The sequence below is a fragment of the Belonocnema kinseyi genome, chromosome 9 (genome assembly GCF_010883055.1).
Source record: "Belonocnema kinseyi isolate 2016_QV_RU_SX_M_011 chromosome 9, B_treatae_v1, whole genome shotgun sequence".
NCBI classification, from domain to species: Eukaryota; Metazoa; Arthropoda; class Insecta; order Hymenoptera; family Cynipidae; genus Belonocnema; species Belonocnema kinseyi.
This window is the reverse complement of record NC_046665.1, coordinates 101,246,043-101,260,611: the sequence shown is the minus strand read 5'-3', so window position 1 is coordinate 101,260,611 and position 14,569 is coordinate 101,246,043. Positions and strand designations below refer to the sequence as shown.

The 14,569-nt window shown below is 30.4% G+C and overlaps 1 protein-coding gene across 1 annotated transcript; it reads left to right on the top strand.

Annotated features, from left to right (window-relative positions):
• The first annotated feature begins 12,134 nt into the window (after positions 1 to 12,134).
• On the top strand, positions 12,135 to 14,351 carry LOC117180659 (pollen-specific leucine-rich repeat extensin-like protein 1). Its single transcript, XM_033373149.1, has 3 exons — positions 12,135 to 12,257; positions 12,345 to 13,702; positions 14,254 to 14,351. The coding sequence occupies exons 1-3, from the start codon at positions 12,135 to 12,137 to the stop codon at positions 14,330 to 14,332; spliced, it is 1,560 nt and encodes a 519-aa protein (XP_033229040.1). The 3' UTR covers positions 14,333 to 14,351.
• Positions 14,352 to 14,569: the final 218 nt, after the last annotated feature.

Below are 14,569 nucleotides of genomic sequence, written 5' to 3'. Positions count from 1 at the left end.
ATCTCGAAAAACAGGTATCGCTTGTAGAAATTTGTTTTACGTGCAAACTGTTATCTGAAATTATTTTATTATCTGTCCTTTTTTACGAGAAAAATGAAAAAAATCGATTTTATGAGAAAAAAATTCTCTTGTCTACAAAAGTTATTTAGCCTTCATAAAACTCACAAGATATCTTTCTTTCAGAAGGCCAAATTTGACAAAGAATATGCCATATTTAAAAAAAATTTGAACTTGATTAAATGTGCTGATTCATTTTGAAATAAGACAGTAAATACTACCAGAATCTGAAAATAAATCTCAAATATCTCAATTAGGTTAAAAGTTATTAAGGTATAATGACAAATTTAGGTTCAAAAAAATAAAGCACAAAATGCACATACTTATAACTTCGTAAAAATTTTTGTATCCCAAATCGAAAAAATACGTATCTCGTAATCTGCTCCTAATTTCCAGCAAAAAACAACGCATTTCCTCCCCGAGATATTCTGCATCTTCAACTGAAAAACCTTAATTAAAATTGCATGTAAACAAATGTTATTGTTTGAAACAAATAAAAATTTTTCACAGTGTTGTTAGCATTCTCTTCATTGAATGATTCATTCATTACATAAATTAGCTGCGAAGTTGATCTTGGCTGTTTAAACTTTGATTGTATTTACAATTTTATGGTTCTCATTTTAAGAGTACTTTGCTTCCTCATTATGATTAAGAAGCGAATATATTTGCTTCCTCATAAAGGAAGTCAAAATGAAAAAATACAAATAGGTCAGTCAAAATGTCTTCATTCATGGTGCATTTTCTATCCGTTTTTTCAATAAGTGAATTTTTTTGTTTCTAATGTATTTTTATAAAAAAAGTTTGTAATCAATTTCAGGATCTTTTTTGATTGAAAAATTTCTGTCAATTCATTTTTTTCGTCTCTTGTGTCTGTTTTCCAAAAAAATATTTTTTATTTTTAAAGATTTTTATCATTTAAAACAAAAACTGCACGTTCCATCAAAAAATTATTTCTAACAAATTTATAGATCATTTGTGGATGCACGACTTTTGTTAATTAATTTTTTTTCGTAACATAATTCAAAACTGATGTAAGAACGGAAAACATTCCTTATGATACAACGATCAAATGAAAGATTCCTTATTTCGAGACGAATCGATTGACCTACAATAATAATAGATTTTATTGCGAATTAGGAAAGTAGGTCATTTATAATATTGGAGAAATCTATTTTTTATAGATAAACTTTTTTCATTGACATAATTTAAAACTGACGCAAGAACGGAAGAAATTCCTTGATTTGAAACGATCCGATTGACTCTTAATGATTGAAAATTAATGAATTTCATTCAAGAGTAAGAAAGTTATAATCATGTACATCGTTTAAAAAAATATTTTTATAGCAAATACATACGAATAATTAAAAGTTGATAAAAGAAAAGAAAAGATTCGTTGATTTGAGACAAGTCGATTGACCTGCAATATTAAAACATTTTATTGCAATTAAGAAAGTTTTGGTCATTTATAGTATTTTAAAAATCGTTTTTTATAGTTAAAAGTTTTTCATTGATATAATTTAAAACTTATGCATGAATGGAAAAGATTCCTTGAGTTGAAACGAATAGATTGACCTAGGATGAATGCATTTTATTAAAGAGTAAGGAAGTTATAATCATTTCTATTGTTTAAAAATATATTTTCATGTCAAATATTTTAACATTAAAATAATTCAAAGTTATGGTCATTTATATTGTTCGAAATATATACTTTTATAGAAATTATTATAATATTTTAAAAATTCAAAAATTGTTGCAAGAAAAGAAAAAATTTTTGATTTGTGACGAATCGATTGACCTGATATTGATACATTTTATTGACAATTAGGAAAGTTATGGTCATTAATAGTATTTTGAAAAAAAATTTTCATAGATAAACTTTTTCCATTATTATAATTCAAACTGGTGAAAAAAACTGAAAATATTATTTGATTCGATATGAATGGATTGACCTATAATATTAGTGCATATTATTAAGGACTAAAGAATTTATAGTCATTTTTATTGTTTGAAAGATATTTTTTTACAGAAAATATTAGAATATTCAAATGGATTGACCTATTTATATCTTTTTATATTAACATCCTCTCTGAGAAAGAAAATATATCTGCTATTTAATATTGATAAGGAAGCTATCTCAAAAACGGATAATCCAAATTCAAATTTCTTTTTAGATTGTCGTTTGCATAAAAAAATAAACAAACATAGTCTTGACTCAAAATAAAACATTCAAAATTAATTAAAAAAGAGCACATTCTCCGTGAAAAATTTCCATTTTTTAAAAAGTTTTTTAAAATTATTTAAAGAACCGTTATAGCTGTTGTAAAAAAGAGGCGATATTTGAATTCAGCATTAAAAATTGCAATAACCCGACATAGGTATAACAGATTTTCATTTTAAGTTTAGAAAATAGTGAACAATTTTTTATTTAAAAACTGAGCTGCAACTATCTATTAAACTACACCTAATGGCAACAAATGGAGGGCAGATTCATGTTCAACATTAACAAATATTTTAGAAATAATTTGTCGCATTCGACGCATTCGCTTCGCCAGCAAGTTTGAGTGCGCTTAGGGCGCGCATGTGTAGGATCTCACGCTTCGCACTCTATAGTGTGTTTACCTCGCGTTTTGCGCTCGGTCTTTGTACTTCCTCCAAATTCGGGCACAGCCCTTTTAAAATTGACAATCAAACCATCAATAACTGTATTTTGGTGATTGTGAATTCTCTTTTGTTAAATCTCTTCCGGCTTTAATAAATACATTCTCATCACGTATCTCATGCTTCGCACTCGATTTGGTCCAAAATGCAACCTCTTCTAAGTTATGTTCAATACTATGATATCAAATGTATATTACATTTATTTCTGCAAATCTGCCTGGGACTGCTTAGTCAGATATTGCAAAATAAAGTACAAATTTTAATTATCATGATTACTTTAATAATCATTACATGCGTTGGTATTAAAACAAACGTATTTTCACTGTCTTGTTTCCATAATAAAAAAGTGCGCATTTTATAAAAAACAATCGTGTTATGAAACATTTGAATACAACTTGTGTCGTTCTTCCATAATATTAAATTTGTTTATTGTCAATATTCTTTTTACGATTTAAACAAAAAATACGCATTCTCAAGTAAAGTGATTTAGAAAATTTTTTTAGGTAAAATTTTGAAGGAAAAATTTGTTAAATCAAAAGTTATTGTCACTTGCGTCATTTTTCAAATAAGTTAAGTTGTGGAGTTTTCTTAGTTTGAAAACTGTTGTCCATTATTTTTGTTGTCTTTTGTTTCGTTTTCCAAAAATTTCATTTCGTTATTTTTAATCTTATTTTTTAGGATTTAAAGAAAATCTACTCATTCTACCTATAAATAATCATTAACAAATTTAAAGATCCTATTTAGGTGAACAACTTTCGTATTGTTAATTTTTGTTCGTCCCTTATGTCATTTTTCAACAAAAAATTATTTTTGATTCTCAATGTCAATTTTTTACGATTAAAACAAAAACTGCACGTTCCATCAAAAAATAATTAATAATGAATTTACAGATCTTTTTTGGGTTTATAACTTTTGTTTATTAATTTTGTCGTAGCTCGTGTAGTTTTCCCAAAAATTTATTATTTTTATTCGTAATTTTATTTTTCACGAATAAAATAAAAACTGCGCATCCTATTAAAAATTGATTACAAAAGCTCGAAATTGATTACGAACTCTGATGATTTTCATTTTATCGAAAAAAAGGCATTAGAATAAACAGTTCATATTTGATTACTGCGAATAGCTGCACATAGGATTTTAAAACTTTGAAAAAAAGTTATCTAAACAATTTTGAAAATGCTCAAACTTTTTGAATTTTTATCCAAAATGGCTGGCTGACGAATTTGACCTTTAGTTTAGGATATTCAAAGAGTATATGAAAGGCCAATCTAACTTGTTTTTCATCTATTGTCATATTTTACATAGTTTGCCCTAAAAATGGAATTTTTGATATTTCATTATTTTTTGTGAAATAAAAATTTATTTTTTCGATTTTCCAAAATAATTTTAAAAGTTGTTATTATAATCTTCTTGGTGTTTAAAAAGTAACGTTTTTATTTTTTAGTCGTTTTTCATATCGTGCGTTGTTTGGCTTAACATTTTCATTTATCGTTTTTCTTTTAATTTTGTAAATGCTATAGCTTTGGTAATTTTTATTTTATCGAAAAAAGGCATTAGAATAAATCGTTCACCTTTTTCATTAATAAGAACAGCTGAAAATATGATTTTTAACCCTTGAAAAAAAGTGGGCTCAAAAATTTTGAAAAGTCTCAAACTTTTTTAATTTTCATCGAAAATGGCTGGCTGACGAACTTAACCTTCAGTTTAGGACATTCAAAGAGTATACGAAAGACCAATCCAATCTGTTTTTTCATCTTTTGTCGTATTTTTCATAGTTTGCCGGAAAAAGGAATTTTCGATTTTTCATTATTTTTTGTGCAATAAAAATTTAAATTTTTGATTTTCTAAAATAATTCATAAAGTTCTTATTATACTTTGTTTAGTTGTTCAAAAAGCACCTTTTTTCCATTTGGCTTTTTTTATATCGTGCGTTGTTTGGCTCAAAATTTTCATTTTCATTTATCTTTTAAATTTTGTAAATACTATAACTCTGGTAATTATTATTTTATCGAAAAAAGGCAATAGAATAAAATATTTATCTTTTTGATTACTACGAATAGCCGTAGGCATGGATTTGAAACCTTGAAAAAAATGTATCTAAACAAATTTTAAAATGCTCAAACTTTTGGAATTTGCATCCAAAATGGCTGGCTGATGAACTTGACCTTTGGTATTAGAAAAATCAAAGAATGTACGAAAGGCCAATTCAATCTGTCAATTTCTTAGATAGTCACCGTACTACCGGAGTAAAAATCTGGGGACACACTCACAACGCACGCGCGCACATGCAGCCAGGCAACCATTAAGCCAGACGTATTTGCGATAACCTGTTTTTTGGGTTCATGAGGTCTCAAAACATGGACATTCGACAAAAACGGGGCATTTACATACATATATTACCTTCTCTGAATGCAATGTAAAAATTAAACTTTTTCTTTCTTTTTTAAACAAATAGCAGTTTCTTAAGTAATAAAACTTATCCGTTCGTTTTTCCTTTTTCCAAGGATGAGAATTAACGGAAAATGAAAGAAGGGGGAGAAAGGGGAGAGAAAATAGGGGAAGTGAAGAATGGAAAAGTAAGGCGATGGAGAGGAAATTATGAGAGAGGAAGTAGTGAAAGTGAGGGACAGTGATGGGTGGTTTATTAAGGGAAATTAGGAGAAATCAAGGGAGGAAAAGTAATGGGAAATAATGAGAAAAGAAATAGTAAAAGTAAAAAAATTAGGATGGAAGTATGGTAATTGAGTGAAATTGGGGGAGTCGGGGGAGTCGGGAAGTTAGAGGAAATGAGAGGAGGAAAGTAGTGAGTGAGGGGAACTTATGAGAAGTGGGGAAATGATTGAAAGTTAGGTAGGGTAGTGAGGGTAAGTGAGGAAAGGGCTAATGCGTAAGTAGGGATAAGAAAGGAGTGTTGGAGAAGGGTAGCAGGGAAAGGGAAGAAGGGGAAGGGGATTGTCAGTTGGGAAAGTTAGGAGAGGGGAAGGAGAGGAGGAAGAAGTCGGGAAAGAGAGGAGAATCGAAGTGTAAATTTTGGGAAAGGTAATCCGAGAAGGGGGAGGAAGTAGGGGGAATAGGGAAATAGGGAGAGTAGAGGAGAAAATGTATGGCAGGGGAATATTTGAGTGACGTCTTAATAGGTTACAAAGACCTTTTTTGCAGCCGCGCAACGCCTACTTTGAATAATTTTTTTCAATTGAAAAAGCAAAATAAACGGACTCAATGTCAATGCTCTTAAATTACCTCATTGTGAATTGAAATGCTGCGTCAACATTTATGCTCATAAAATTCGGATGCTCCCGATATGAACTTTACAAATTCTTTAAATATAATTTTTAGTATCAAACTTATACAAGTATGAAATAAGGTTTTATAATTAATAGCTTTTTATACCTGAAAATACTTTTTTTTTAAATATCAAGTAATTTCAATATTGAGGACATTTTATGCAGTCTTTTTTTCAAGATTCTGTATTATTCTGGTCTATGTTTCTTATAATTATGTTTTAGGCAGAACAGATTTTCAATACGCATACGAAGAAAGCCTTTTTTTACAGTTATTAATTTATTTCATACATTTTTTTTTTAATTGAAACACAATGATGAGAATTCAGTATTAAATACATTAACCCAGAGCTCCTAATAATATGTTGAGATTTTGTATATCTTTATCTTGTTGCATCTGCGATTGAGTCCGTCGGGTTTTTTCTGGTTGTGTGTTCCTTTTTTCACGATAACGCTTTTGGTCTCTGGGAATGTCATCGATGCCTGAACATAATATATGTTTTTTGTGAATTTATATAAATATTATAAAAATGAAAAAAAACGCTATAAATGATTATAGCTTCTTTTAACTACATATTTGATTAAACCTACTTCTCGAACCTCTTGAAGGTAGACCGTTGACGCTGGTATTCACATTTCCTACATAATAAGTAAAACAATAAATATTTAATACATGAACGTAATATTGGTATATTATTCATCACATTTATATTTTGTATCAATGTTATGAAATATTTTGCTTTATTACTAAATAAATTTGTGCAGGTTGTCTGTATTTACTGCAATTCAGTAGCATCAGTCTTTTGTCTTACATCAAGAAATACATTTTTCAATAGTCTAATAGATTAATAAGCTAATTGTTAAATTATAAGGTATTATTACTTTCCACTCTTTCTCCTATTCTATCCTTGTTTTGAAAATTTCTCTTTTTTCCTAGAAACTTTCTGTTTGCGTCCTCTTTCTCTCTTTTTTTTTGCCTAAATAAGAACTGAACCAATAGAACCCAATTAGAAAACCCAACTGTTTTTAGGTGAAACTTAATTGTTTTTAATTAAAAATTCTAATATCGTTTTTTGAGTTCATAATTCATTTTTAGGTCACTTGTTTTATTATTTGGCTAAAAATTTAATTATTTCATTGCAAATTTAACTTTCTTCTAGAAAATTAAAAAATGTTGGTGAAAAATTCAACTAATTGATTCAAAATTTACTTTTTTTTCAATTTAAGTTTTTGTACAAAATTCTTATTTTTCGCTTCAAAATAGAACAGCGTGGATATAAATGTTTTTTTTTTAAACTGAAAAATGTTTCTTAAATAAAATTTTAACTTATTTGTCTAACATTTGTCTTTCGGGATTGAAAATTCATCTCTTGGTAGCAATTGAATATTTTCTAGTAAAAATGCAACTGTTTGGTTTGAAAATAATCTTTTTTTGTTGAATATTGAACTATTCTGTAGCAAATTAATTTTATTTCTTTTTTGTCGAATTCAACTACTTTTCATTTAAATTCTGTTTTAGTTAAAATATCAAATATTAAATTTCTCTTTGATAATTCATCTAATTTGGTTTAAAATTTAATTCCTTTTTTTTGAAAATGCAAGTGTTTTGTGAAAAAGTAAACTTTTTGATTACAAACTTTACTACTTGGTTAAAAGTTGAACTATCTTGTAAACAATTAATTTTTTGGTTCAAATTGAACGGTTTTTCGTTAAACATCTTTTTTGGTTAAAATATCAACTCAGTTAAAAATTCAATCACTTAGTAAAATTTCAACTACTTTAAAAAAAGAAAACATTTTTTTGTTGAAGGTTCATCTCTCTAGTTAAAAATTTAATTGTTTTATTGAAAATTCATGTTTACATTTAAAATCAATTTTTTGGGTTAAAAATGCATTTCTTGGGTAAAAATTAATCTGTGTTGGTTGATGATTCAACTATTTTGTTGAAAATTCGTCTTCTTTGTTTAATTCAATAGTTTTTTTTATTAAAAATTGAAATATTTTTTGGTTGATGTGTCAACTATTAAATTTTGTGTTTAAAATTAAACTTTATTGATTAAAAATTTATCTACCTAGTGGAAAATGAACTACTTTGTTAAAAACTCATTTTTTGGTGAAAGATTCATATTTATGGCCGAAAATCCGTTTCTTTATTGAAAACAATTTTTTCAGCTGACATCTTACCTATTCCTTTTTTGATTGCAAATTCATCTTTTTAGTTTGGTAATTTAACTAATTTGATAGAAAATCAAACTGAACGCTTAAAAAGAAAATTTTTTCTTGAAAATTCATATTTTTTGGTAGAAAATGCAACTGTTTGGTCCAAAATTAATCGGTTTTGGTTGAGTATGCAACTATTTGGTTGAAAATTCAACTTCTTGGTTGAGAATAATTTTTTTAGTAATTCATAATTCAGGTTAAAAAAATGATCTCTTAGTTAGAAAATTCATCTTTTTGGCTTAAAATTTCAATATTTTGGGAAAAAATTAAGCTGTTTGAATACAAATTTTAACTGTTTGGTTGAAAATAAACTTTTTTGTGGAAATTTAATATTTTTGGTAGCAAATTCAACTGTTTGGTGGAAAATTGTCATTTTTGTTTGGAAATTTAATCATTTGAATTATTTTATTTTTATTTTGACGAGAAAATCTTTCTTGCAAAAAAATGCATGGCTTTAAATCCAACTCTTTAGTCAAGAATTAATTTGGCTGTTCAAACTTCCTCTTTCATGATTGAAAATTAACTTTTTAATCGGAAAATAATATTTCGTCTCAAAATCTAAAGTTGATGGTACCTACATCATTTTAATTTAAAAAAATTATTCTCCTGTTATTTCTCTGTTTGTGAAAAATCACCCTATTTTTCCTGTTTCGAGAGTATTTTGGGCTGTGATGTCTGTTATAATTTCAATGATATGAAAGCTCATATTTTCTTTCTGAGAACGTCGTATTACATAAATTTTTATTAGTATTAACCAAAATATTGAAATATAAAAGTTTTAAGAAATTTTGAAATTAATAAATATACACACCAATGCAGGCAACAATAAAAATCAGGGCGATGAATAGTATTTTGAAATCCATCACTTGATCATTTTTTTATTCACTTAGAACAGAAATACTATGAACTAAAGGATACGTGTTATCCAGACAAAGAAGTCACATAGTCTGAATTATTTATTGCACTTTCTTATCGTTAGTAACAAACGGGAATCCCAGAACGAATGCAAATTAAAATTTAATTAGTACTTCGTTCGCTATTGGATTTACCCGTTATCAAAAGTAGACAATATTTTGTATGAGGAAACAGGAATAAATTTATCAGAATAACAAGTTTCCAAGCATTATCACAAAAAAAATGTAGAGTTAAAAATTTTCAACTAAAAAGCACGAATTGAAAACCAAATAGTTAAATTTTCAACACAAAAAGGCGAACCTTCAACCAAACAGTTGTATTTTAAAGCAATAAGAATCACTAACTAATCAAATTATTTAATTTTCCATGAAATAATTACATTTTCAACCAAATAATACAATTTTTTAGCAAAAATAATTAAATTTCAATTAAAAATAGATTTTCAATGAAGAGATGAATTTGAACTAAAAATATGAATCTTCAATCGGTTTAGTCACTTTTTTATTTTAAAAATTAATTTAAAAATATTCAACTATGGAAGTTAACTTTTTTCTTTCTAGAAGTGTTTATTTGGATGCAACTAGTTCTGACTCCCACTTTTTACAAAAGATTTAGAACTTTCTACAGACGACGGAGAGCATTGAATGCTCAACTAAATATATCATAATTTCAAACCAAATTAGTTTAATTTTCAACAACAAAAAAGGATCAATTTTTTACCGAAAAATCGGAAAATTAAATTTTATATTAAGAAAACTAAATTTTAATTAAAACACATGTATTTTGAACAAAATAATTGAATTGAAAAATAATAATTAAATTTTCAACCAAGATCAATTTTCAAACAAATAGTTGCATTTTCAACAAAAAAACTCAATTATCAGTCAAAAAGGAAAAAATTACATTTTAAATTTAAAGATTTAATTTTTAAATAAAAAAACGATTCTGCAACAAATAAGTTAATTATAAAAAATTAATTTTTACAATGTAATTCATCTTTCAACTGAATAGTTAAATTTTCAATCGAAAGGATGATTTTTCAACCACGGAGATTAATTTTCTATCGAAAAGACGATATTCAAAATACGACCATACCATATGTCATATTTGTTCGCGTTTTCGAAATGCACTGATCTACCTATTGTTTTCTCCTTTTATGATCTACCATTACAAATTTATGAAGTTCAAAAAAAATTTTATTCTGTTTATACGAGAAACACTTTTTTGATATTCAAAATGCGACCATACTACTTGAAGTGTATTTGTTAGCATCTTTAAGATGCATCGATCGTTATATTGTTGAGCCCTTTAAGACCCAGCGGTATCGATTTATGAAGTCTCAAAAAATGATTTATTCTGTTTATATGAGAAAAACTTTGTTCAAATTTGAAATACTGCAGTACCCTATCTGACATGTTTGTTTGCGTCTTCGAGATGCATTAATGTCCCAATTGGAGAATCTTTAATTACCTGCCATTACCTACAAATATCGTTTTTAAATTTTGTAACCAAATTATTTACCTTCTTATTAAGAGGATCATTTTTTTTATTTTGGCAATATAACAGAACAGTATTTGATGTAATTACTCGCGCCTTTGAAAGGTGTAGATTGATCCATTGACGAACTTTTTGAGACCATTTTTAATTAATCCATAGCGACTTTGAAAATTTAAAAACAAGTTACATTTTTTATATGAAGAAAACTTTTCTTTAAACCTAAAATATAACACAACCGTGCACTACAAATAATTACAGGGATAGTGAATATACCCATAGTAATGTGCAGCGGTATTATTATTACCTCTACATACATCATACTCAATTTTAAATATTTTGTGAGTTAAAATTGTGTTGACTTCTAAAAAAAATCCAAAACCTGTATAAAAGCGTTGCATATCAGTATGACCCACTGTTGGGATCAAATTTATCAACTGAAATTTATAGTGTTAAGATTTAGAAATTTATAATTCATTAAATTAGCAGTTTTTAATCACTTCTATATTTTTATGCAAGCAAAATAGGTGATAATTAGTTTTCAAAAGTAAGCAGTCATTCAGTTAAGTAATTAATAGGTAGATGCAATGATTGTGGATATTGAAATATATATTAAGGTCACGAATCTCCTGGCTGATGTTAAGATCGTGATCACGTTATGCATCAGTGTCATAATTCCTACAATATGTACTTAAGATTCTTGAAATTTTTCTACTGGAAATGTATGCCAGTAACGATAATATTAAGACGTACCTCAACTATTGTAAACTTTTTTATCCATTTTGAACTAAATAAGATTCTTATGATAGACACTTTTCGCTTCAAATCAGGTTGAATTTTGTCGACATCAGCTAAAACACAAGTTTTCTCTGTTTCGTGAATTCTATTATGAACACGCAAGAAAAAAAATCTTGATCACTACCCAACGATATTTATAAGCATCTTCATTCGCTTTGAAAATATATTACTCTGTTTCATCTCACATTAAACGGTATTATGATTACAAATTTAGCGGTTTAAAAACATCGCGTGAATCATTTGAGGTTGAAACTTCTACTATTATTTTTACATCTAACTTTATCTACAATAAGCTCATTTTTATTCATACATAATTGTTAATGTTCAGAAAATTTTCTACTCATAAAATTCATAGTGTCGATTGTGATGAATGCAATAAAATGATTAATATAAGTATGTTCAATTCCAAATTCAAGGAGGAAGTATTGTAATATGCGAGTATAGAAGGCATGACACATTATTTACAAATACAGTAATTTCATTTCTTGGAAATGTATTGTAATTTGATTTGTGGCCTTCTTGTTAACATTGTGTCCGCACAAATTTCTTCCGGGTTGTATTCAATTTTCAGTCAAAACTTGAGAGCAATGGACGGAAGCATTTACGGAACAAGCAAACAGGAAGAGAAAATCCTTGTGGGGGTTTGGACTATATCTACAGCCCGAAAACTCTGTAGTCAGTATCACATCAGGATAATCCAGGTCTTCGCAAGATGGATTGGAAATTAAATTTGTTCCTCTTGGCTGTTGCTTTTGCTCCAGGCCTTACGTTTGGCTCAGAATGCAACTGTGACAGTGGGGAAGTAGCCACTCTACCATGCTCGATTGAAATAAAGGTAAATCTGATAATTACTATAGTTACGTAGTGATCAAATAATTTAAAATGAATTCACTAACTCCTAAATTTACTTTACTTTTTCTAGTCACCAGGAGGACCCCGGAAAGGTGGCCGTCAACGAGCATTCCAACTTGCGCCACTCTCAGGATCAGGATATGGTTCTGGTTTGGGAATCGGCTTAGGCTCAGGAAGCGGAGGCAGCTTAGGAGGAGGATCTGGTTTCGGCCTTGGCATTGGTTCAGGAAGCGGAGGCGGTTCAGATGGAGGTTCTGGTTTTGGCCTTGGCTTTGGTTCAGGAAGCGGAGGAGGCTCGGATGGAGGTTCCGGTTTCGGCCTTGGAATTGGTTCAGGAAGCGGAGGCTTAGGTGGAGGTTCTGGTTTCGGTCTTGGCTATGGCTCAGGAAGCGGAGGCTTAGGTGGAGGTTCCGGTCTCGGCCTTGGCTATGGCTCAGGAAGCGGAGGCTTAGGTGGAGGTGCTGGTTTCGGCCTTGGCTACGGTTCGGGCGGTGGTTATGGACCAGGATACGGCCCTGGAATAGTTTATCTGACACACGCACCACCATCACCCCCACCAATTTATATCCAGCCAGCTCCAGCCCCATCCCCACCACCACCAGTCTATGTAACCCCACCGCTTGCACCATCACCACCACCAGTAATTATAACCCCACCACCTGCACCACTACCAACACCAGTCTATGTAACCCCACCACCTCCACCACCACCACCACCACCACCACCACCAGTCTATATAACCCAACCACCTGCACCACGACCACCAATTTATATCCACAGACGACCCCCACCACCACCACCAATTTATATCCACAGACGACCCCCACCACCACCACAGCCAATTTATATCCCCGCACCAGCCCCGCCACCACCAGTTCCAGTATGCATAGAAGTACCAGCCCCACCAACATATCAATGGATAACCAGTCCAGCTGCATACAGTTCAGCTACTGCCTCTGCTAGTGCGAATTCTGGAGCATCCCAAGCTGCAGCCTCTGCTCAAGCTGCAGCCGCTGCTCAGGCTGCAGCCGCTGCTGAAGCTGGAGCCGCTGCTCAAGCAGCCGCAAACGCCCAAGCTGCAGCTGCCGCTCAAGCTGGAGCTGCAGCTCAAGCTTCAGCTTCAGCCGCAGCTCAGGCTGCTGGTTCGTCTGCTCAAGCCGCTTCTGCTGCCGAAGCTGCTTCCAACCAAGGCTCAGCTTCAGCCTCTTCATCTGCTAGCGCAAGCTCTGGACCAGCAGTTTACTACTCTGCCCCCGTGAGTGCTACCGCCAGTGCCCAAGCTGTATCTGGATCCCCTGTATATTTTTACGATGCACCTCCAGCACCTGCTTGGGGCCCTGAATTGGTCTATGGTTACGCAGCACCTGAACCCACTGTCACCTTTTCTGGCCCCCCTGTGTATTTCGACAAAGGGGTAGATGTTCCTAGGTAAATTAAAATTATTTAAATAAGTCTGACTCCCTCTGGAAATCTGGTATACTAAAACTTTTGTGAAATCTTTGAAATCTATGTGAAATCTGTTGATATCTTTTAAATTTATGTAACATCTTTTGACATAATTGAAATCTTTGAAAAATCTTAGAAACCCTTATTAATTTTTTAAAAATATTTTTCACATTGTTTGAAATGTTTTTCGAAATTTTCTAAAGCCTTTTAAAATCTTTTAAACAAATTTGAATCTGTGTGGAATATTATGAAATCTTTGAAACCCTTGTGAACTATTCGGAATCTTTCTGAAATCGTTTGAAATCTTCTAAAATCTTAAGACACCTTTTAAAATTTTTTAAGTCTCTGTAAAATATTTTGAAATAATCTGAAATTTATTTGAATTCTTTGAAATCTTCTAAAATCTGTAAATCTCATTTAGACTTAAATATCGAATAGAAAAACCCTTGTTTTATCATACTTAAACTTCAGCATATTATTGATATGTTAGATATATTATTATTATTGTTAATGTTATTAAAACTATATTTTAGTGGCTACTCTGGAGGCTCCAGGAAGTGGAGGCTGAAACCCATCTATCTTGAAGATGCTCCTGATGAATGCACCTGCTAAACGGAAATCCTTATGAAAACAACTTTGAATCTTATATACCAAAAAGCTATTGACCATATGACTCGCATGTCCCCTAAATGTTAAGGGTAATATAGTTTAAGCGTTATCTCGTTCTTATGTCACGTGTCCTTTCTCATAACATTCCGAAAAAACTTTTCTCGGAAATGAGGACAATAATTGGATCATCGTGGTTGCACAATCCTGTGTAAAGTATTTCAGATGTGTGCATGAAGACTG

Excerpts from the sequence above, each read along its gene's own strand:
- LOC117180659 (XM_033373149.1), top strand. The coding sequence starts at position 12,135 with ATGGATTGGAAATTAAATTTGTTCCTCTTGGCTGTTGCTTTTGCTCCA. Across the intron at positions 12,258-12,344 it reads CATGCTCGATTGAAATAAAG|TCACCAGGAGGACCCCGGAA; the intron begins GTAAATCTGATA and ends TACTTTTTCTAG. Across the intron at positions 13,703-14,253 it reads AAAGGGGTAGATGTTCCTAG|TGGCTACTCTGGAGGCTCCA; the intron begins GTAAATTAAAAT and ends ACTATATTTTAG.